Here is a 26,212-nt window from a genome sequence, read left to right on the forward strand (position 1 = left end):
TTTTTTCTTGGCATTTCTAGCATCTAGCATATGATGGGCACATAACAAAAGTACCGTTGCTTTTCCTCCTTGGTCCCCCTTATCATCTTTGTCATCTCCCAATATGTCTCAGTTTCTGTGTAGTACTGTACTGTATCTGTATCCATTTACAGCTTATTTTTTTAAGTTTTCTGATTGGTCAAGTTACTGAGGAAACCAGGTTTTTGATTTTTATATGTAAGAGAGAATTTTGGAGTCTTGCTCTTTCCTAACAATGGACTGAATTTAGTCACTGACTGAGTAGAATATAGGTTACTGGGGAATCAAATGCTCAGAAGGATTGTCATATTACCTTACACCATTCAAAGTGTGGTCCCTACACTTAGTCTGTTGAAGTAAAGTTTGTTATTTCTATTGGATACATTAACCAAGATATCATTATATATTTATGTGAGAATCATTATATCATTATATATTTATATAAGCAGAGGGAAAACGGTATTTATGCCCTTTTGATGTTCCCACAGTACTATGTGTATTCTCTGGATATAGAATAACATATACATCACATTTCATTACTTACTTGCCTAATTACTGCCTTTTATTATTACTTGCCTAATTATATATTTTCCCCTATATTCTCTAATTCTTTAATTCTAAACACTATATCTAACTTACTACTGCAGTCCTAATGCCTAATAAGTATCCAGTACACAATAAGTCCTAATAAATATATGTGAAATGAATATATGAAGACTTTTTTCCACACAAGTTATCCTTTGAACAGCCTTTATTTCCTAAAAATGATATATTTATATAAATGTAGTTCTTGAAATGTCAACAAATCTTTGAAATAGACATAAGTATAAAATAAATTACTTAGCTCTTACTTACATATTATAGTTTTTACACAATCTACATTATATAATAATAACCACTCATAATCCATAACCAAAATGTTATCAATATTACCAAAAAAAAGAAGACAGTAAAATACCCAGGTATGTAAATTTAATTACAAATTTAAATTCATTAGATTCTGTATTATTTATTTTTTTATCTTTGAAGAGAAAGTATGCACCAAATATTAAATTTAAATTATGGATTTTAATTATGACTTACTAGATTAAGTCACACACTATTTCATAACTTCTGCTGATAATATATTACTCATTAAAATAAAGGTAATTAGACAACATATAATAATATTTTATAATTCTTAGAAATATTCTCAGTGCTTTTTCATAGGAAAAATCATACAATTACATTGTATGGGGATAGATATAACAAATAAATAGATTAATAGTGTCTTGCCATTTTTCTCATGGATTTAGTTATGTTTCTGAAAAATCAACCTAATAAAGTGATTCTATTATTTCAAATAAAAATTAATTTAAATCTTAGAAGCATCTTCAAGAAAATTAAGAAATATTCTAATATTGAAAATAAGAGAATCTATATTTTAAATAAAGCATAAAACCTTAACAATAAGTAGTGTGAAATTTGCCAAAACATTTAAAATATTTCTTGTGAAAATAATCAAGAACTATTCCAGTTACTTTGACTCTGACAGGATAGGAAAAGCATGCAAGCTACCTGCATCATGACTTTCAAGCGGTCAAAAGGTGCTGTGCACGTCCGTGCCACCGCACTACCTATTCCTGCTGCCACCAAACGTTTCCACCAATCTCCAGACTGCCTTTCTTGTTCAGTAAATTCATCTGGAATTGCTATACTCTCTCCTATATCAATTATCTGATAAAAGCAAAAAATAGAAAGAAAGTGTGAATACTTGATAAATTAAAAGGACAACTTTTTATAAAGACCAAGAATAAATTTTCACAAGGACCAAAAATTCCAGTTTTCTTTTTTGTTACCTCTTATTACTCCTATTACTCCTATTGACAATTTGCTTAGCACTTATACTAGACCAAATGATTATGAATAATACACCCTACAGATTTAATTTTAAATTATTTCCATTAAATTAGAGTTATCAACTTAAAATTCTCAAGCCATTTGGATTATCTCTTCCATGAAAAATATAAACCCTGATAGGACTGGGGATATAGCTCAGTTGGTAGAGTGCTTGCCTTGCAAGCACAAGGCCCTGGGTTCAATCCCCAGCACCACAAAAAAAGTATATATATATAAACCCTGAGAGCAGGAATCATGTCCTAGTCACCACAGTTTCTGTCACACCCTAGGGAAGTAATAAATGCTTAATAAATTTCCCATTTTTTTTTTCAAATTCTCTCACACTCCATTGCACAATTAAAACTAAGTCAGAATTCAAGAATAGTATTTTATTCTAAAAAGAATACATTTTTAAAAATTTAAAAAATAATAATAATTCCAAAGGGCATGGGGGAAGAAGAAAAGCATCTTATATGCTTCCTTATTATTTACACTGATTTTCTCTTCAAAATCAGTCATTTTTCTTTTTAAAAATCTGCACTATAATGAGTTTTGCATTTCACTTTAATTTTAGTAACCATACCTGATTTTGCTAAGACTGTTTTTTCCTCTAAATGTTATAGCAATATGTTTCAATGGGAAGACTACGAACTGGACTCAGGATACAGGTTCCATTACTTTTCAATCATGGTAGATAAGTTACTTTGCTGCTTCTTAGTTTTTCCACCTTCATTTATTCATTCAATTAGTGCCCTCCTTTGTAAATACCTTTCCAACTCAGATCCTTTGTTAAGTAACTTGAGTTTTCTTCTGCCTAGAACATTTCTCCCTGACTCACTCTGTAACTTTCTCTCCAATATGTAGTACAATCTAAACTGATCCATTCATTTATGTTTATTGCTTAATTACTGCATTAGAAAGTAACCCAGGAAGGGCAGCAGTCTGATTTCCTGTGTTCGCTGTTGTAGAACAAGTATCTTGGTCCATGAAGGTAATGATTCTTAACAAATATTCATAGATTAATAAATTAATGTGCCAGGCCCTGGTCTATATATAAGTGACAAAATTATTCAGAAGTTAGTTTCTGCCCCCAGGAGCTTACAGAGTTCTATTACTATTGTTATCTCTGTAATAAGAGGAAAATAAACAAATCATATCAAAAATGAATAAATACAATAACAAGGGCAGCAAATAAAGGCTTCTTAAGAACATAATACAGAGGCATTTAATAGAACGTAGGCCTGATTTTTTGCGGGGAGAGATGAACACTTTCTACTTAAAGTAACTTAGAAGCAGCCAACCCTCAATCTAAACCCAGGCATTTTTGACCTCACAGGAACTTTCCTGTCCATCACACTATACTATCTCCCTGTAGAAGTAGGAACTAATTACCTGGCATGGTGGGACACACCTGTAATCCCAATACCTCAGGAGGCCAAGGCAGGAGTATTACAAGTTCAAAGCCAGCTTCAGCAATTTAGTGAGGCCCTAAGCAACTTAACAATACTTTGTCTCCAAGTAAAATATAAAAATGTCTGGGGATGTGGCTCAGTGGTTGAGCATCCCTGGCTTCAATTTGGTACAAAAAAAAAAAAAGTAAGGATTTACCAAGGGAACATTCAGGCAAAGGAAATAGTGTGCTCAAACATATTCTAAGAGCCACAAGATTGTATGTGGCATGGAAGGAAGGTAAAGAAGTGCAAGACCTAAGAATAATGTTGAGGTACCTGACTTGGGCAACTAGGGAAATGATGAAAAGTGAAAAAGAAAAGGTCACAGGGAACAATGATGTGTAGTTTGCACATGTTGTGCTTGTGGTGTCTCACTGCTTTCCAAAAAATACTTGCATATGCTGCTGGGCACAGTGAAGCATGCCTGTAATCCTCGCAATTCAGGAGACTGAGATAAGAAGACTAAATTCCAGGCCAGCCTCAACAACTTTGTGAGACCCTTTCTCAACTCAGTATTTAAAAATTTGTTAAAAGGACTGAGGATGTAGTTCAGTGACAAAGCACCACTGGTTCAATCCCCAGTACCAACAAACAAACAAGCAAAAAAATTTAAAAAATTGCATTATACAAAAGGAAAGTATAGTCTAACAACAAGATGTGAAATTCTCAAACAACCTATATTTGATCATTCAACCTGGGAAAATATGTTGAATTGCCTAGGAAAAAATGTACAGATTGAAAGGAAAAAGAGAGAGAGAGAGAGTGCTAAAAGTAGAACACAGAAGAAAACGAACATAAAGGCAGACTGAGAAAGAAGATACTTGGGAGGAGACAGAAAAGCAATGACTAGCAAGGTGGGAATAAAACCAGGAGGATACAGTGCCAAGGAAGCTGGAGGACAAGAACATTTAAAAAGCTAGACAGTGGAAAGATCAAAAACACCCATTAAACCTAACAAGAGGGAGGTGGACTTGGTTAGAATCCCCACAGAGTGAGAAAAAGTCAGACTCTAGTTGGTTGAGAAGTAAATGGCAAGTATAGCTGTAAGGAAAAAAAAAAAAAAAAAAAAAAGATAAGGTAGCTGGGAGACATGACAGAGGACTATATTTTATTTTAATGGTACTAACTTAACTATGTAAAATGTTGTGTTTAAATGCATATACTTACATACAGGAAATAAGAGTATAATGGAGAGAATAAATCCTCAGATAAAGAGAGAAAATAGATTCAAGGCATAAGGACAGAATGTAGTTTTAAAAGTAGAAATATCTATTTGTTATAACAAAGAAGGAAAGAAGGATCATAGGGACAGGTACAGAACTTTTACATTTTGAAAAGATCATTTGGTCACTGGGTGAAAAGAGATTATAACCTGGCAAGAGTAGAAGTAGGCAAACTACTTAGGAGGCTACTGTGACAGTTCAAGAGAAATAAGACAGTGGCTTGAAGTAGGAGAACAGAAGCAGAAATGGCAAAATGATCAGGTTCAGGAAAACTTTACCAGCTATAGGATTCCTGACAGCTGTGGATATCACGACTATCAAGAAAGTAGCAAGCACAATTCCTAGGCTTTTTGGTCTGTTAAACTGTGTGATCATTGAATTGGGGAAAAATAGATAGCAGTGGATTATTGGAATGAATAATTCTTCTAGTCATTCATGCTGGTGCATGTCTGTAATCCCAGCAACTCAGGAGGCTAAGGCAGAAGGATCTCAAATTTGGGTCCAACCTCAGCAACTCAGGGAGACCCTCAGTAACTTAGTGAGACTCTGTCTCAAAATAGAAAACAAAAAAGGGCTGGAGATATGGCTCAGTGGTAAAGCACCTCTGGGTTTAATACCCAGTACCAAAAAAAAAAAAAAAAAAAATCCATCCTTTACTTGCATTCCAGGTTCCTATCTTGGTAGAACAAACTACAAACAATATTTCTTACGGGGGAATGATAGACTTGGCCATTAACTAAAGACCAATGTCTCCTTCAAAAGTTAATGAATGAAGGCTGGGATGGAACTCAGTGGCACAAGGCCCTGGCTTTCTGCCTTCATGTTTATAACTGAATTTCTCTAAGGGAAAAGCATCATTTCATTCTGCCATAAACATCAAAATAATCATAGTACATTATTCTACTATATTTAACAATGTGGCTGTTCTCATTTCCCATAGAAGAAGGTGCACAATGAAGACAAGCAACATACACCAGATGAGTTTCGTGACCAGAACAGCAGGACCAGGGAGCAGAGGTCAAGAAACATCAGGCTGCACAATTGGCAGAAACCAATTTTTCAGAAGATACAAATTATAAACAATAGGAGGATTTACCTTACGATGGTGCTCTCTCCCAAATGAACACATGCAAACTGATTACAATTTTACCTTAAATACTGATACCCTTGATGTCATTCCAGTAACATAAGCCTCAAGTAAAGGCTGCACATTTTGAGACATAAAGATACAACCCTGGCCATGATATGGGATAAAATTACTACAAATGCTGCCAACAAAAAATGTGATAAAGAGAATCAATGCGCCATGACTCTTCATGTTTCAGCTAATAAAGGAGCTACTTCAAAACTAGTAGGTGGCAGTTGTGGAATTGGAACCCAAACATTCTCACCCCAGAGTTTATGCTCTTTTTCTTCCCCTATACTGTCTATGGAGAAGAGGTGGAACCCCATGAGGGTGGGTGAGAATAGTAAGTCATGAACAAATTATTAACTTAACCCCTCACACCTGAGAGTGAAAAAGATCTAAAACGTCCTCAATTATAAGATTTTCTTTGCTCCTTACAACTCCAAGTGTTTGTTTTCCAAAAAATTAGGAGGTTAAATTATATATTTCATTCTGACTCTATGATTTTGAAATCGTAATTTTTGACTTTTACATTTCCTACGACAGAAGACCAGACAGTAACATCATACCTATGAAAAAAGAAATACATATTATTTTTTACTTCTCAAGGTAGGCCAACTATTGCACAGTAATTGATTCTTAACACAAAGTAGGCCCTTTTCATAAGCATCTATTTTGAGATCCAGGTTTCAGCAAACAAAGAAATCTGTGGTTGCTGTGCCTATAGAATACTAAACACCTCCCCCACCTTACTAAATTAGTAGAACATTATTATGAGGGAGTATTGTAACTTTAGCCACTAAGGCAACAAATGTTGTAGGGACTATAAAATGATAATAACAGCTATGATATTTACAGAAAAATGAAAACAGTAAAATACAAAGTAATCTTACAGTGGAACGTTTCCAGAAATGAATAATCTCATTGATATTTTTTGCAGGATGTAGTAAAAAGTAGTCTCTCCATTCATCCCAGTCTACTGTCATTGTTCCATCAGTATCAATGCTGAAATAAATTTTAAAATAGTGCTTATAACATTTATAATAAAGTTAGCACCATTATAAAAACTAATCAAATGCTTCCTAAATATTTATTATTGAAGCCAATCCTTTGAACTCCACAAATATCACTGTATTTTCACATTTTAAAAAAAAAAAATTTATTTTTTAGGACAGTTTCAGATTTTTATAAACATTGAGAAGATGATTTGCGGTTCCCATATATCCCCACATTCAGTTTCTCCTATTGGTAACATCTTACATTTTTATGGAACCTTTGCTATAATTAATGAACTAATATTGATAAGTCATTATTAATTAAATTTCATATTTTATTCAAACTTTCTTTTTTCCCCAGGATTCCATTTGAAATACTACATTCTATGTATTTGTCATATCTCCTTAAGATAATCTTGGCTACGATAAGTTTCTCTGGTTTTCCTTGTTTTTGATAATCTTGACAGTTTGAAGGAATACCAAACTCCTCAACTGTAATCCATTTTACATTGCTTTTCAATTTTTTACTTGTTTGTATTTCTCTCATATTATCCTGTTATCCCTCAAAGAATAAGACTATTTCCTAAATCACCTGTATATATCTAGTACTGAGCAGTCAATAAATGTTTGTTGGATTAATGAATGTTTGTTGGATACATGAATAAAACTGAAGAGTGACCTTTAACCTTTTGGATCTTCTAATATTTTTCCTCTCACCTTTTTTTTCCCTATTTCTAGTTTTCTGATAGGCCTTAAAATAAGTTTTTATTTATGAACTTAAGACTCACTTTTATCATACAAAAATCAGCATTTACTCAATTTTTAAATAACTCAAATTTTAAAATGGAATTTGTGTCTGAATAGAAAGTGAAATTTTTTTCAATAGCTTTTTTCAAAATGGAAATTCTAAAAAATAAAACCTATTCCGCCAACAAAAAGTTTAGTACAATTTCCAATTCCAGCCAAGAAAAAATAATGGGTATAGAACTTATACTTTCATCTCAGCAATTATGAAACTAGACACAACATAAGAAATAAGTGTTTTTAGGCATTGGTCTCAGAGCAGAACGGGGTTGACATACTTGAGAAAAGGAAAACACATGAGATGAGCTGCCCATGCACTCTGGTTTCTGGCTGGGGACAATCTGCAAACTGTAACATAGAGGAATAGGAGCCTAAATACAGAGCAAGTAGATAGAATAAAACAGAAGTTGGGGTTCAGGGCTAGTAATTACAGGGCAAATTTTCTAGATAGGTATCCCTTTCAGTCTCTGAACAAATACTAAACTATTATACGATACCTTTAGCCTGATTAAAATAGCTAAACTGGAGGACTGTGAGTTTAATGGGAATTCCATAGCTGAGCAATGTTTGAGTTCAAAACAGGAAGAGAGCAAGGGAGGAGAAGGAAGGAAAGAAAGGAAAAGAGGGCAAAAAATACATTATATATAGGAGGAAATGAAAAAAGCAACTATTGATTTTTCATCAGAATTTTATTGAATTTTTATCATTAAAGATGTCTGATAACATCTTTAATAATAATTTCAAAGTGTTGAAAGGGGAAAAAAGTCTCCATAGAATTCTGTATACAGGGTTGGGGATATAGCTCAGTTGGCAGAGGGCTTGCCTCGCAAGCACAAAGCCCAGGGTTCAAATCCCCAGCACTGAAAAAAAAAAAAAAAAAAAAAAAGAATTCTGTATACAACAAAATAACTACCAAAAATGAAAATGAAGACATTTTCAGATAAAAAATTACTACCAGGGCTGGGGATATACCTCAGTTGGTAGAGTGCTTGCCTTATGAGCACAAGGCCCTGGGTTCAATCCCCAGCACCACAAAAAAAAAAAAAAAAAAAAAAAATTTACTACCAGACTCTGCAGTGGGCAATATTACCACTTTTGATTATGCTGCTCTATGTAATCACCTGGTATTTTCTCCCTACTGGCTTGAACCCTGAAGCAGAAACTTTGGCTTGTTCACAGCTGCATTCTTTCCACCTAGAGCTAAAACTAATGCTTAATCAAATAAATTCTTCTTCTTTTTATTTTATCTTTTTGGTGGTACTGGGGATTGAACCAAGGGCCTTGTGCATGCTAGGCAATCACCCTACCGACTAAGCTATATCCCCAGCCCCCTCCAAATAAATTCTTTTTTTTAATTATTTAAACAAATGGGATACATGTTGTTTCTCTATTTGTACATGGAGTCAAGGCTTACCATTTGTGTAATCATAAATTTACATAGGGCAATGTTGTTTGATTCATTCTGTTATTTTTTTCCTTCCCCCCCACCCCTCCCACCCCTCATTAGCCTCTATACAATCCTTCCGTCCTCCATTCTTACCACCCTCCTAATCCCTAACCCTAAACCTAATCCTAACCCTAACGCTAACCCCTCCCACCCCCTAATATACGTCCTCATCTGCTTATCAGCAAGATCATTCATCCTTCAGTTTTTTGAGATTGGCTTATCTCACTTAGCATGATATTCTCCAATTTCATCCATTTGCCTGCAAATGACATAATTTTATCATTCTTCATGGTGGAGTAATATTCCATTGTATATATATGCCACAGTTTCTTTATCCATTCATCAACTGAAGGACATCTAGGTTGGTTCCACAATCTGGCTATGGTGAATTGAGCAGCTATGAACATTGTTGTGGCTGTATCTCTGTAGTATGCTGATTTTAAGTCCTTTGGGTATAGGCCAAGGAGTGGGATAGCTGGGTCAAATGGTGGTTCCATTCCAAGCTTTCTGAGGAATCTCCACACTGCTTTCCAGAGTGGCTGCACTAATTTGCAACCCCACCAGCAATGTATGAGTGTACCTTTTCCCCACATCCTCGCCAACACCTATTGTTGCTTCTGTTCTTGATAATCACCATTCTAATTGGGGTGAGATGGAATCTTAGTGTAGTTTTGATTTGCATTTCTCTTATTACTAGAGATGTTGAACATTTTTTCATATATCTGTTGATTGCTTGTACATCTTCTTCAGTGAAGTGTCTGTTCATTTCCTTAACCCATTTGTTGATTGGATTATTTGTATTCTTGGTGTAGAGCTTTTTGAGTTCTTTACAGATTCTGGATATTAGCTCTATCTGAAGTATGAGTGGCAGATTTTCTCCCACTCTGTAGGCTCTCTCTTCACATTACTGATAGTTTCCTTTGCTGAGAGAAAGCTTTCTAGTTTGAATCTATCCTAGTTGTTGATTCTTGCTTTTATTTCTTGTGCTATGGGAGTCCTGTTAAGGAAGTCTGATCCTAGGCCAACAAGTTGAAGGTTTGGACCTACTTTTTCTTCTATAAGATGCAGGGTCTCTGGTCTGATTCTGAGGTCCTTGATCCATATTGAGTTGAGTTTTGTGCAGGGTGAGAGATAGGGGTTTAGTTTCATTCTGTTGCATATGGATTTCCAGTTTTCCCAGCACCATTTGTTGAAGAGGCTATCTTTTCTCCATTGCATATTTTTGGCACCTTTGTCTAGTGTGAGAAAATTGTATTTATTTCGCTTTGTGTCCATGTCCTCTATTCTGTACCTTTGATCTACCTGTCTATTTTGGTACCAATACCATGCTGTTTTTGTTACTAATGCTTTGTAATAGAGTTGAAGATCTGGTATTGTGATACTCCCTGCTTTGCTCTTTCTACTGAGGATTGCTTTAGCTATTCTGGGTTTCTTTTTCTTCCAGATGAATTTCATAAATGCTTGCTCTATTTCTGTAAGGTACACCATTGGGATTTTAATTGGAATTGCATTGAATCTGTATAGCACTTTAGGTAGTATGGCCACTTTGACAATATTAATTCTTCCTATCCAAGAACATGGGTGATCTTCCCATCTTCTAAGGTTTTCTTTAATTTCTTTCTTTAGTGTTCTGTAGTTCTCATTGTAGAGGTCTTTCACCTCTTTTGTGAGATTGATTCCCAAGTATTTTATTTTTTTCGATGCTATTGTGAATGGGGTAGTTTTCCTAATTTCTCTTTCTGAAGATTCATCACTTATGTATAAAAATGCATTGGATTTATGAGCATTGATCTTGTAACCTGCTACTTTACTGAATTCACTTATGAGTTCTAAAAGTTTTCTGGTGGAATTTCCAGGTTCCTCTAAATATATAATAATCATGTCATCAGTGAACAGGGATAGTTTGAGTTCTTCTTTTCCAATTCGTATCCCTTTAATTTCTTTGGTTTGTCTAATTGCTCTGGCTAGATTCTCAAAAACGAGGTTGAATAGAAGTGGTGAAAGAGGGCATCCCTGCCTTGTTCCAGTTTTTAGGGGGAATGCTTTCAGTTTTTCACCATTTAGAATGATATTGGCCATGGGCTTAGCGTAGATGGCCTTTACAATGTTAAGGAATGTTCCCACTACCCCAATTTTTTCTAGTGTTTTCAGCATGAAGGGATGCTGTATTTTATCAAATGCTTTTTCTGCATCCATTGAAATAATTATGTGATTCTTAACTTTTAGTCTGTTAATATGGTGAATGACATTTATTGATTTCCAGATGCTGAACCAACCTGGCATCCCTGGGATAAAACCCATTTGATCGTGGTGCACTATCTTTTTAATATATTTTTGTATGCGATTTACTAAAATTTTGTTGAGTATTTTTGCGTCGATGTTCATTAAGGATATTGGTCTGAAATTTTCTTTCCTTGATGTGTCTCTGTCTGGTTTAGGTATCAGGGTGATACTGGCTTCATAGAATGAGTTTGGGAGGGTTCCCTCCTCCTCTATTTCATGGAATACTTTGAGGAGTATTGGAATGAGCTCTTCCTTAAAGGTTTTGTGGAACTCGGCTGAGAACCCATCTGGTCCTGGACTTTTCTTTGTTGGTAGGCTTTTGATGACCTCTTCTATTTCATTGCTTGAAATTGATTTATTTAAGTTGTGTACATCCTCCTGGTTCAGTTTAGGTAATTCATATGTCTCTAGAAACTTGTTGATGTCTTCGAGGTTTTCTGTTTTGTTGGAGTATAGATTTTCAAAATAGCTTCGAATTATGTTTTGTATTTCACTCGTGTCTGCTGTGATTTTTCCTTGTTCATTCCAAATTTTAGTAATTTGAGTTTTCTCCCTCTTTCTCTTTGTTAGTGTGGCTAAGGGTTTATCAATTTTGTTTATTTTTTCAAAGAACCAACTATTTATTTTCTTAATTTTTCCGATTGTTTCCTTTGTTTCAATTTCGTTGATTTTGGCTCTGATTTTAACTATTTCCTGTCTTCTACTACTTTTAGTGTTGGTCTGCTCTTCTTTTTCTAGGGCTTTGAGCTGTAGTGTTAAGTCGTTTATTTGTTGATTTCTACTTCTTTTGTTGAATGCGTCCCATGAAATAAATCTTCCTCTAAGTACTGCTTTCATAGTGTCTCAGATATTTTGATATGATGTGTCTTTGTTCTCGTTTACTTCTAAGAATTTTTTAATTTCCCTCTTGATGTCTTCTGTTATCCATTCATCATATAATAGTGTATTATTTAAACTCCAGGTATTGGAGAAGTTTCTGGTTTTTATTCTGTCATTTATTTCTAATTTCAATCCATTATGATCTGATAGAGTACAAGGTAGTATCTCTATCTTCTTGTATTTGCTAACAGTAGCTTTGTGGCATAAAACATGGTCTATTTTAGAGAAGGGTCCATGTGCTGCTGAGAAGAAAGTGTATTTGTTCTTTGTTGGATGGTATATTCTATATAAGTTGGTTAAGTCTAAATTGTTGATTGTGTTATTGATATCTATGGCTTCTTTATTCAATTTTTGTTTGGAAGATCTATCCAGCGGTGAGAAAGGTGAGTAAAAATCACCTAGTATTTTTGTGTTGTGGTCTATTTGATTTCTGGAATTGAGAAGGATTTGTTTGACGTACATGGATGAGCAAAAGTTCGGGGCATAGATATTTATGATTGTTATGTCTTGCTGATTTATGCTTCCCTTAAGCAGTGTGTAATGTCCTTCTTTATCCCTTCTGACTACCTTTGGCTTGAAGTCCACATTTTCTGAAATGAGGATGGATACTCCAGCTTTTTTGCTGTGTCCATGTGCATGGTATGTTTTTCCCCATCCTTTCACCTTTAGTCTATGGGCATCTCTTTCTATGAGATGAGTCTCTTGCTGGCAGCATATTGTTGGATCTTTCTTTTTAATCCAATCTGCCAGTCTATGTCTTTTGATTGATGAATTCAGGCCATTAACATTCAGGGTTATTATTGGAATATGATTTGTATTCCCAGTCATTTGACTCATTTTTGTTTTTTGACATGATTTGGTTTCTCCTTTATTTGGCTATTCCTTTAGGCTTGTTCCTCCCGTTGCTGATTTGCATCGTTGTTTTTCATCTCTTCCTCATGGAATATTTTGCTGAGAATGTTCTGTAATGCCAGCTTTCCTTTTGTAAATTCCTTTAGCTTTTGTTTATCATGGAAGGATCTTATTTCGTCATCAAATCTGAAAGTATGTTTTGCTGGGTATAAAATTCTTGGTTGGCATCCGTTTTCTTTCAGGGCTTGGTAAATGTTGTTCCAGGCCCTTCTAGCTTTTAGGGTCTGGACTGAAAAATCTGCTGATATTCTTATTGGTTTCCCCCTGAATGTAATTTGATTCTTTTCTCTCGCGGCCTTTAAAATTCTTTCTTTATTTTGTATGTTAGGTATTTTCATAATAATGTGCCTTGGTGTGGGTCTGTTGTAATTTTGTATATTTGGAGTCCTATAAGCCTCTTGTACTTGGTTTTCCATTTCATTCTTCAGATTTGGGAAATTTTCTGATATTATTTCATTGAATAGATTGTTCATTCCTTTGGTTTGTTTCTCTGTGCCTTCCTTAATCCCAATAATTCTTAAATTTGGCCTTTTCATGATATCCCATAATTCTTGTAGATTCTGTTCATGATTTCTTACCATCTTTTCTGTTTGGTCAACTTTGTTTTCAAGATTAAATATATTTTCTTCAATATCTGAGGTTCTGTCTTCCAGGTGTTCTATCCTATTGGTTATGCTTTCTATGGAGTTTTTAACTTGGTTTATTGTTTCCTTCATTTCAAAGATTTCTGTTTGGTGTTTTTTCAATATCTCTAACTCTTTATTGAAATGATATCTTGCTTACCGTATTTGCTCTTTTAACTGTTAATTGGTGTGATCATTTCATGCCTGCATTTGCTCTTTCATCTCCTCCTTCAATGCCTGCATTTGCTTTTTCATCTCCTCATTTGCTTCCCTGATTGTTTTAATTATGTACATTCTGAACTCCCTTTCTGACATTTCTTCTGCTGTGCTGTCATTGGGTTTTATTGATATAGTATCTAGGTTTGTTTGTGACATTTTCTTCCCTTGTTTTCTCATATTGGTCAGATGTCAGTGGGACTCTGTGATATTGCAGATTTCCTCTATTGGCTTATAGTGTCCCTGTAGATTTCCAGTGCATCACCTCCCAGCCTTCAGTAGCCTGAAGTCTTGGAGTAACTTGATAATGAAGTGCTTCCGAAGAAAGCTGCCCCTAGCCCGCTACTGGTTCCAGGGCTTGGAGCTTGCTCTGTGTGGAAAGGCTCTCACTGGGGGGCCTGCTCCGAGAAGCTGGCCGTGTGGGAGGAGCCTACCGCCAGAATGTGCAGGGCTGCCTGGGGAAGACTCTAGCTGCCCTGCCCTACTCTGATAAGCCGCCCCTATCCGGGCCTGCCACCCAGGCCGAGCTTCACCAGGTGGGGGAGACTCACCCCGTGGCTCTATTTTAGTCCGAGTCTCTCAATGCCTCCCCTTCTTGAATCCTGGGTTCTGGAGCGACTGGAGATGCAGTCACCCTCTAGTCCGCCATCTTGGATCACCCGTGGTAAAAGCCTGCGGCCGGAGGGGGCAGGCCCCCTGGAGAAGTCTTGGCTGCCCTGCCCTGGTCCCAGAGGCTGCTTGCGGGTCAGAGCTCTCCGCTGGCTTGGGTACTTGTGGCTGACTCTGTGTAGAAAGGCTCTCACTGGGCAGTCTGCTCCGAGAAGCTAGCTTTGAAAGGTGCCTGCCGCCTGAGGGGGCCAGGCTGCTTGGGGAAGTCCCTGGCTGCCCTCTCCTGGTCCCTGAAGCTGCCTGAGGGCCGGAGCTCGCCGCGCTGGCTCCGGGACTTGGAGCTGGTTCTGTGCAGAAAGGCTCTCACTGGGGGGCCTGCTCTGAGAAGCTGGAGAAGCTGGTTGTGTGGGAGGAGCCCACTGCCGGAGTGCGCATGACTGCCTGGGGAAGACTCTAGCTGCCCTGCCCTACTCTGATAAGCCGCCCCTATCCAGGCTTGCCGCCCAGGCCTGGCTTCACCCGGTGGGGGAGACTCACCCCGTGGCTCTATTTTAGTCCGAGTCTCTCAATGCCTCCCCTTCTTGAATCCTGGGTCCTGGAGCGACTGGAGATGCAGTCACCCTCTAGTCTGCCATCTTGGATCCCCAAATAAATTCTTAATAAATCATTGCTATTGGCAGTTTGTAATTTATCTTAGAATATGATTTAAAAGCATATTTCCAATATACCAAACAGTACAGTAACATGATTTTCTGAGTAATGGTTTATAAAATACTCCTTGTCATATCATTTTTAAAAAATCCATAGACTGATAAAACTACCAAGTCTCTATCATGTTTGTCCTATTAAATCTTTTTGATAAAAAATTATAAGAAATCTTATTTCTTGTTGAATTGCATTATGAATGGAGAATATATTCTATATTCCAATTCTTTTTAATTTTTTACATTTCTTTATGAGTCAGCAGACAATTAATTCTTTTTTGTGTGTACTGGGTGGGAGTGAGGACAGGGTGGGTACTGGAGATTGAACCCTTGGACACTCTATCACTAAGCTTTATCGCCAGACCTTTTGTTTTTTTATCTTGGGGCAAGGTCTGGTTAAGTTGCCCAGGTTGGCCTCAAACTTGTGATCCTTCTGCCTTAGCTATGGAGTAGCTGTGATTATAGGTATGCACCACAGCACCCCACTTAGAGTTAATTATTACAAGTTTCTATATGTGCTTTAATATATGTGAGATATATATATAGATAGATAGAAAGTATCATCATATATTTTATATATATAGTAAAGATAATCTAGCCATAAGGGTTAATGATGATATTGTTCAAATATTCTATCCTTACTGACATTTTGTTTGCTTGTTCCATTACTGAGAAATATGTGTTAAACTTCCTGGCTATAATCATCCATCAATTCTTGTAGTCCCATCAATTCTTACTTTACAAATTTGGGGCTATATTATTAGATCCATAAAACTCTAGAATTGTTAGCTCTTCTGGGTAAAATAAACCTCTAATCATTATAAAATACAATTATGTTAGAAATTAATAACAAAAAACTTAAAATCCCAATATGTTTGAAAATTAAATACCTACTTTTAAATATCTGGTGTGAAAAGAAAAAGTATGTACAGGTATTTAAATTTAGACCTAAATAAGAATGAAAATACCAATCACATATCAGAATTTGTATGACATATCAAAAGCACTTATAAAGGTAATTGGAGATAATTGCTCTTGGTTATAATAGAAATCTGGAAATTAGTGAACTAATCATCCAATTTAGCAAAAAGAATAATTAAAAAAAAAGAACAGTTGTACTATTTTTAGTCTTATGTGCTTTGAGGTTCTCTTATGTTCAAACAATTTCATAAATACAATAGTGTTGGAAGCCGAGAATGAACTATGGGCACATCTGAGGCAAGCGGATGTAGGCCACTCTGAGAACTCTCGGTGTAATCTCACCCATCTGAGACTGCTTCCTTGCTTTAGCAGACGTCAGACTTAAAGCTGTGATACCGCGGTAATTTATTGCCTCAGACAGCCCTAGGTTCCAACACAACTCCCCAGAGGTGGAAGAGATACCAGTGCCCCAACTAGCCTTATAGTGCCCGCTGCCTGGAGGTGGAAGAATCACTGTGCAAGTGATAAGTTCCCAATCAGGTCAATTTCCACACAGGCTCTGGCTTCTTATTTACCTGGAAGAACCCCTCCTCACCATAAATTCCTTTGGTGTGTTTCACTATAAATAAAGCATTTCCAGGCTTTTTCTGTTAGGATCTGACCCATCATGTCTCTTCCACCCTTCAAGCACCCAATCAAACTATATTTCTTGTGGTCTTTGTCTTTATTTCTTCATACTACTTTTTCAGACTTTTTATTTCTAGCCAGTGCACACCTCACACCTCTGAGGGTTAGAAGGTTAGCTATTCCCTCCCCACACAGGCTGCAGCCAAGACAATAGGAAGATATGTGAGAGAAGCCAGAAGTTGATTATTTGAAATAATTAATAATACGATGAGAAAAAATTTCAGTGAAATTGTTGATTGCTTACAGAGAATGGGAAAAGGGAAACTAATCTTCAACTCACTCCATGAGGTCAATGTACCCTAAAAATCAAAATTAAATTAGGACAGTGAAGCAAAGAAAATAACAGAATGATCTCTCCCACAACATAAAATGTAAACGCTACTAACAAATTTTTGGCAAAGGGAATTCATCAGAATATTTGGGTTTTTTTGTTTTGTTTTGTTAAATGTTTTGTTGATGGTGGAACCTGGGATTTGACCTAGGGTTGTTTAACCACTGAGCCACATCCTCAGTCCGTTTTTGAGAGAGTCTTGTTAAGATGCTTAGGGCCTCACTAGTTGCTGAGGCTGGCTTTGAACTTGCAATCCTCCTGCCTCAGCCTCCCAGACTTCTGGGAGAATGTATTGTTAAAAGATGCATACATCTCAGGAGTGCAAGGATAAGTTAACAAGGAGAAAAATCTATAAAATAATTTGCATATTAACATGTTAAAGAAAGATACATGATCATCTCACAAATATAATCCCATTTGTAATTTTTTTAAATCGCCTTACAAAACAGAAGAAAGAAGATTATAAGCCATTCCTAATGATAAAATATCAAACTATTCCCTTTAAAATCAGGAGACAGAATGACCATCATTACCACTTTTATTCAACACCATTCTAGCAAGAAAAGTTGATTAATCAAAGATATAAGGATTGGAAAAGAAATAAAATTGCCAGAATTAAAAGCATTATCTTTGAAGTAATATCTTAAGTGGCAAATACAATTTCTGTTCCCCCAACTTCCCCACATTACAATTTATTTAGTTCTTCTCAAGCTTTAAATACATCTCTCATCCTTGCTATAAGCCAGAAGACCACAGCTTGAGGCCATTTAAAGTCACATATGCCATCACACATGCCATTCTAATACAGTAAGACTCTCCTCTATACAAAGGACATATCAAAGCACCAGACCCTTGGAAGCCTTATAGGCAAATCCAAACTGATATAATTTAAGGAATGGACTGAACAAGTGGATTTGGGAATACATATACTACCTGAAGAGAACTCAAGAGTAAATCAATATGTGTACTTTGCTGTGCTTACTTCTCAAACCCGGGGAAGTTTGAGAATGAGCATACTACCATCAAGCTTCTCTGGGCCTGTGAAAGCAATCCTCTAACAGTTTGTTTTGTGGGGAGAAAAGATAGCAAGCAGCATAGTAAAGGTGAGTAGGAGGATCCAGTCAACATTAGGTCTCCCTTTCATCTCTCAGACTTCCCCTTTCCTCCTTAAAATAAATTATCTCTGTCCCTTTGGATAAGTCACAGCAGTTTCACCCACAGAATTCCTTCTTCAAAAGAAATCTTCCAGAAAGCTTAAGATGCGGAACAAATAAAGGTGCAACTTTTTGATTCAAACAATAATGGGAGGCCAGGAGCTCATTCTGACATCTCCCCATTCCTCTTCCCATATATAAACATGCATGTAACACACACACACACACACACACACACACACACACACACACACACACACACACACACACGGCCAGGATAAGTACAGCCTGTCAACTGTTACACTGAGACTATATGAGAGTTCACTTGGTTCCCACTGCTTAAATGGTCAAGCACTCAATGGAATGCCTTTGCAAGTTGCTTTCAGAGGAATATATTCAAAGCAAGACAGAATTAAGCAAATACAAAGTTACAGAGTAAGGGTAGAAATATCACTGTGTAATAATTAGTTTCTGACATAAATAATAAAACACAATTTTAAGTAGATAATACAATGTTAAAAACTATTAAGTGAGAATATTGCTCACCTTTTCAGAATCTCTTTTGCCTGAACTTCAGAAATATGTATACCCAGTGATTTCACAGTAGCAACAATATCTGAAGCTTCTATTTTTCCTTTAAAAAGTGGAAAAAAATCACATTAAAGTATCTGAAAAGATAACAAAGCAAACTATACTTAGGATACAAGTCTTTTAAAAGATTCATGGGTCTTATACGTCTATAGTCCCAAATCCATACCCTATGCTTAAGAAACTCTAAAATGTCAAAAACTATTTGTAAATTTGGAATCAAAGTTCATTTTGATGACAAAATCTGCTTAAAACTGATGTGAGGTTAACTTTGGTCAAGTATTTATCTAATATAGTGTGAACATTCATGTTTCGCTGCAGAAATATTCATGAATATAATTGCATGGTGGTGATCCAGATCCCACATGTATTATTACATAATATGTATATACACACTGTGTTACTTTTCTAAAATCTGAATTCTACATTTCAAAACACATCTGACACCCAAGTAGATCTGTAACAGATTCTTGATTATTATACCTACTTGGAAAGAATTGAAAAAGATAGTTCTGAAGATCTGATTCAGGGGCATGAAAATAAGGCCACTCAATAAGGACAATACTTAAAATACATCTTTCTTAAAACACAACACCAAACGCTTTTAAATAACCATACCTCATGTTAAATAACTCAAATCAAAAATATGCTTATTACACATTCACCATGCTGTTCATTCTCACATGGCTGGATGGCATGAAGGGAAATTAAATATTCCATATATGACTCAAATTCTAAAACACAAACCTAATCATCATTCCCAAAATCCAAAATGTCTTTGATTCTTCTTTCATATAAAGATAATTGAGGCTGTCTAATCTTTTTAAATATGTGTACAATTTTTTGTATGAAGAAAAGTCTTTAGTGTCTCCTAGTTGAAAAATAGGTAATACAAAAAAGCTACCACAAATTCAATCACACTTTTCATTTGTGTTTTATGAACAAGGGCTGTTTATGCATATATTCATAAATAATAGTCTACATATATATGCATATGTAGCTCAAGACCTTTATTCAGACACAGAATCTCAGATTCCTTGCAGTGACTCCAAGGCCCTAAGTGTTCCAAGAAAGAAATGAACGGAATTTACTGACTATTCCTCAGTCCAGAAATCAAAGTTTCTTCAACTGGGAAAGTTTGAATCCTCTACCTTCTATTTCATTTTAGTCTTCAAACACAATATTTATGAATTCAATTCAGTAATTTTTAAAAATTCAACAACCTACTCTGCAAATCTCTATATTAAATGTGAAAGAATTCAAAGATTAATAAAAACCCCAATGAGTTTATAAATTTGTATTAATGCTCTATTTTTAAAATATATTACACTGTGCTAAATGTATGTTAACAGAAGAATTATAAATAAAATGTAATGGAAGGATAAATAAAGGAGTAAGAAACAAGAGTCATATATAAAGTATTAGAAAGTATAAACGAGACCATCAAAGAAAAAAACACTTTCATAAAAGAAGCAAGGTGAATTATGAGCAAGACACACTTATTTAATTAGAAATCATGACAATAGGTACTTTGGCAAGGGGTAGTGATTTGTAGGGGGTACAAAAGAAACACTTCTGTGATGCTAGTAATATTTTGCTTTCTGTTCTAGATGCTGTTTTCTTATTATATGTTGACCTTATGAAAATTCATGCAGCTTATATGTGTAATTTATAATTTATTATACTTATAACTTATGCACTTTGCTAAATCTGTTATCTATCAATGAAATTTTCCTCAAAAATATTATGTTGGGGCCAAACTTGAAATTGCCTTTAACCAGCTCTGACCTTGTAAGGTAACTTCCCAACATGCCTTTGTTCAAGTTATTACCGCTTCTCAAGAATCCCTTTTATTTGTTTATATACTGACCCAGAAAAAATCTAAATTTCTTTCATTGTAATGATGGACTTGAAATGAATTCAATGAAACAACAGTATTTAGATGGATGAAGAGGACTCCAACCTTTCCAGCACTGTAATTCCAGGGAGATCTGCAAATTATTCCATTCCTAAACAAGTAATCCATTGCTATAATGTATCACCTTAATATTTCATGGTTTAAAAAGAATGTATGATCCTGAGTATAAAATCTGAACTTAAAATCTGAGCTTGGTTCAACTGGTTGGCTCTTGTATTGGTATTGCCTAGGTTTTCATGTGAATTCACTCATCTGAAGGTCCAACTGTTGCTGGCAGCTGGATGGTTTCAATCACATACCTGTCTGATGAGAATGCAGAACAGCGATGATTAAGTGAGCATCTCTACAGATGGGTAGCTAGACTTATTTTCTGGTGCCTCAGGATGGTTAAGAGGCAGTACTCCAAAATAGCAAGTTACAATGTACAAGTACTTATCAAACCTTGTTCATGTCTCAATGGCTAAGCAAGTCAAATGATAAAGCCCAGATCAATATGGGATAAAGGGGCATAAATCCTGGCATTGGAACAGTCAATGTAAAGCAAAATTATTTAACCTTCCTAAGGCTTAGTTCTCAGACTGCAAGGACTGTGTGAAATATAAAATGAAATGTAGTAGGTAAAGTAGCTAGAACAAACATAGCAGATAGAAGAGTCCAATAAATGTTAATTCCTTTTCCTCCATTTCCTCAATCCCCACAAAAACTCCCCTTAAGAAAGAAAACTTAATGATGAAATTGTTTAATAATTTCTTTATGCACATATTTGCAACAGCAATCCATGAACATTTTGGCTGAACACAGCAGGAACGCAGATGCTTCAAATTAAGCATAACACAGAGGGGAAAGTATATTCATTTCCTAAGGCTACAGCAACAAATTACAATAAACTGGTGGCTTAGTTCACAATTTTGAAAGCCAGAAGTCCAAAATCAATTTGTATGCAGTCATGCACCTCTGGCATGTAGATGAATCATTCCAATCCTGTGTTCCTCTCTTTTCTGCCTAAATTTCTCTTTTATAAGGGCACCAGTCAGAATACGGCCTAGCTATGCTAATGACCTCATTTTAACTTGACTGCTTCTACAAAGATTCTATTTCCAAATAAGGTCACACTGAGATACTAGGAACTGAAGTTTCAAGTATCTAAGCAAGAGACACAATTCAGCTTGTAATATACGTATTCTCCTTCAATCCTTCAATAAACAGTCTGGTCAAGGTAAACTGGTTGAACTCTACACAAAGTTGGTTACTGTGACATCAGCAATAACAGCAACTCAGCAACAGAGAGCAGCTCAGAGAGCAGTGCTTCTGCAGGGCTGCTGGAACCTGACCTCTGTAGTCCAGGTGGGCAGCAGCCTGCTGGCAACAGTAGAGATTCAACTCTACCGATGTTATAGTTCAAATGCTCAAAACAATGACCCTAATAGACTAGAAAAGGTAACTCTCCCAGAATGGTACCTCTGCAGGACTCTGAGGGCTGAGCTGTGATGTTCCAACTTGACTTGTCAAGACCCTATTACTTGGGTCTTACCATATCACTTTGAGATTTTCTCATTGCTGTATAACTTATTTGCTTCTGAAAGAGTACTCTCTACTACAATATCCACAAGCACAGATACACAGTTTTACCAGGAACAGTGTGTGTTATATTTTTCTAATGGCATTCTATTTTCACTGATTACCAGACAGGATTTTCAGCTTCATGAATGATGATCATGGTGGTAACAACAACAGAGTAAAATTCCAGAACAGCATTATAATAGATCTGTCAATCTTAGATCAGCAGATGACCAGGACTAATTCACAGATGTTTGTTAGAACTTCTAAAGTTTTTGAGTATTATTTTAGAAGAAGGGTTCAGAAATGTCTAAACTTTCTTCCAGAAAGTGAATTGAAAGTGGACCACTGAGATTTGGGAAATGAAGGGAAAAGTAGTCACTTTTGTATTCACCTGTCTTTAAAGCCTGAGATATTCAGGTTACACCCTGTTTCATTCAAAAATCCATCAGTAGAATCCTTTAAGTAGCTTTACAAGACCATGTAGATTATTCAGTCAACAAAAATTAGATTTCATAAAACTTAAAACTTAACATGTATTTCTTAAGTAGGGTATAATTAGGTTCTAATTACCCAGGGAGGTTTAACTACATATGAATGCATAAGTAGAATTTTACCTTTTTATTTAGTCTCTCTAAGGATCTGTACAAAATACAACAAAGCAGTGCTTCCCTCTGCAAATCACATGGATATTGATTATACTATTATTTATAAAAGATTTTAAACATTCTAAATATCTAATAATATGGGAATGAATAATATTTATAAATGGAATATTTCACAGTAATTAAAATTTATGTTTGCAAAAAATGTTAAATGAAGTGAAAATGCTTACAGTGTGACATTAAACATACAAGGTAGAACATAACACTACATATGTAACTGCAATTTTATTTAGAGTGAGGTAAGCAGAAAGAAAAATGAAGAAAAAACAGAAAATCTTGAAGAAAATGAAAAACATAACCAATGTGAAAATTCAACTCTAAATTGCAGGGTTATAAGAAATTTTTACTTTCTTTCAGGAGCTTGTCTGTTTTATCTAAATCTCCTGCAACGGATTTATTTTCACAATCAGAAAAAAAAAATCATTTTCTAAATTACCTTATAGTTTCAGCTCATATGTTACAAAAAAAAAAGAGGAAAACCTCCTCTTTTTAAAGCAAAGAAGCTTTAAATTCAGAAGACATAAACTTCCACAAAAAATATTATTAAAAAGACAGAAACCACATAGGAATATGACTAATAAGTATAGTTTTGTGTTATTCCTATAATGTTAAAAATTACTGCTAGACAATTAGCAGAATAATTTGAATCATTGACAGCAGGAATAAATTAAAGGCTAGTGAATGTACCCTTTAGTACTGACACTTATTCACATTAAGCTGTGAATGAAGCACACACACCATCATTATTTTTGTCCAGACTCTTAAATGCCAGCTTCATTTTTTTCTCATGGTCTTGAAGGTACCGCACAAATTCTTCGAAGTCCAATCCTGCACTGTGATTGGTATCTCCAGCCTGAAGAATATCCTACAATAATGAAAAAACTCATTGTAGAAGTGTATTATAAGTAAAGTCACTATACCATGCTAACATTAGCTAACATTTCACTTACACTAATTATGATTGCCATAAGCATCCACTATCTATTTTTTTCTGTCACAGCTACAAAGTACATTAAGAGATTTTTAAATCTGTACATCAAGTGATATTTTTAAAATTTGTGCAATAGTAGAGTCAACAGCCATTGTGTCATTATGAACTTATTAATAAGTAAGTATTTACCTGAGGTAAACAATGAATGCCAAGTACTTCACAGGAATAAAGATACTAAGATACATAGCTTTTGCCATCAGGGATAAAATGTGAACTAAATGTGATAAAATATGTGAAATTCTAGTATGTCCCCAGCTTAATGGTGTGAGACCTAGCTTTGTAAAGTAAGAATGGGAGGTAGATACTGATAGTGTCTATCATAAAGTATGACATCCATAGGCCCTTAATTTTAAAAATTAGATAATTCATAATTAATTTTTATTGAATTGAAAAATACCATGAGCTGAGAACTGAATCTGTGCTAGGACAAGACAACACAGTCTCTGCCCTGAGGCAAGTTACAGACTAAAGTAAACAACTCCATAATCAAAGATAATATGTTAGGTGACATAATGGGAATATATTCAAGGTACAGAAAGGTTTGAAGAGACTCTGAAGAGCCTTCACAGAGGTAAGATTGCTTGAGCCAATACTTGCAGAGAAAAATAGGCATTAGTTGGGTAGAACAATGAAAGAGAACAATCTAAGAATATGTGATAGTACTTGTATGGAGGCAAAACAGATGATAGTTAGAAAATGGAATAATAATAACAGTGATAATAATAGCTAATATTTGTTGAGCATTCACTTCTAAGTACATATGTATAAACTCATTTAATATTCCTAACAACTTTAAATAGTTTCAATTTGCTAAGGACAAAATACATAGAAGAAAAATAGATCAGGAAAGGATTTCAAATTAATTCTCCAGGTTAGTAATTCCGAATAAGTACAATGCATATGGCATACACATGAAAATAGTGTTAAATTGCACTAAATCACAGGGTAATAAAATTATTCCTCTTTCAACTATCATTCAATCCTTGTGATTATCTCAGATTTGTTCTAATATGCCTCAAAACTTGACAACTTTTTACAGAAAAAAATCAGAGGGGAAGCCTCCATTTCATTAGACAATATAGTATTTCATCACAATTTAAGAATACTAATTTATTTTGTTTATTTTATGCTTACTTTTGATCTACTAACTTTCTACTTATGCCAGTGACATAAAGTTTTGTGTTAAAATTAATTTGTGAGTGATGTCATCAAGAAATAAAAAGCCTCAGGTTCCCCTCTCCACCACAAGAAATTTCAGTTAGCAACTAGCCACAGATAAGAACATCTTTTCGAAATCCCTACGACTTGAAAGCAAGCTTGAGACGCCTTCGTGGTTGAATGAAAACTGAATTAGGAAGTAAAAAGAACAGTCTCACTTCAGTTATCCTACCTCTTCCCCTTCCCCCAAGTTGGCACAATGCGTGATAGAATTCCATTTCTGCAGGAAGAAAAGAGAACCAGAAGCAGTCATCCAGCTTCCCTAGCATTCCAAAACGCTTACCAGGAAGCCCACTCAAGTCTCACCTCAGAAGGAACATTGTAGAGCAGCAAGATTAGACTACCGAGGGCCAGGTAGGAGAAAAAGGAGGCTGGTACCATAGGGATCAGTGTGTGATTCTTCATGGTATCTCCATGTTCCCGTCAGCTACAGCATGTGATCAAAGACACCAGCCAACTTTGTGGCCCATCTGAAAAGCTGAGTTGGATGCCTTCAGAAACACAGTGGGAAATTCAACCTAGTTTGAGATAGCTAGGCTCCATGCCCAGCCTCAGAGCCCACTCCAACAATCTCACCCATCAAGGGAGATGCTTGCCCCCACCCACTTCAGACCTGATGGACACAGGAAGTCAAGCAGTGGTTCCACACAGCCAAAAAGCCTCCCCTGCCAGGTGCAGTGGTACATGCCTGTAATCCCAGAAACTCAAGAGGCTGAGGCAGGAGGATTGCAAGTTCAAGGCCAACCTCAGTAACTTAGTGAAACCCTCAGTAACTTAGCAAGACCCTGTTTCAAAACAAAAAGGGCTGGGGATGTAGTTCAGTGGTAAAGCACCCCTGGGTTCAACCCCCAGTACAAGGAGGAAAAAAATGGTCTCTCCTAAAACACTGCAGGGAGAATTCTCCTTCATGCATTTTGGAGAAGCATTAGGGGCTATACTTGCATGTCCTAAGAGGTCAAACAGCCACTAACTCAGCCAAAAGCCCACCCCATGGCTCCACCCTGACAGGAAGTC

At 35.8% G+C, this 26,212-nt stretch overlaps 1 protein-coding gene across 3 annotated transcripts in view; it reads right to left on the reverse strand.

Annotated features, from left to right (window-relative positions):
• Positions 1-26,212, reverse strand: part of LOC306657240 (mitochondrial adenyl nucleotide antiporter SLC25A24-like) — a 60,449-nt gene that overhangs the window by 23,333 nt on the left and 10,904 nt on the right. For 2 of the 3 annotated variants that reach the window (XM_079133048.1, XM_079133047.1), the window contains exons 2-5: positions 23,728-23,854; positions 18,808-18,895; positions 6,590-6,701; positions 1,576-1,734 (exon numbers count right to left, since the gene is read on the reverse strand). In XM_079133048.1, coding sequence (XP_078989174.1) covers positions 1,576-1,734; positions 6,590-6,701; positions 18,808-18,895; positions 23,728-23,854 — 486 coding nt within the window. The remainder of the gene's footprint in view (positions 1-1,575; positions 1,735-6,589; positions 6,702-18,807; positions 18,896-23,727; positions 23,855-26,212) is intronic. The other variant, XM_079133049.1, reaches the window with a different exon arrangement.

The sequence above is a fragment of the Sciurus vulgaris genome (genome assembly GCF_902686455.1).
Source record: "Sciurus vulgaris genome assembly, chromosome: 1".
Classification (NCBI taxonomy): Eukaryota; Metazoa; Chordata; class Mammalia; order Rodentia; family Sciuridae; genus Sciurus; species Sciurus vulgaris.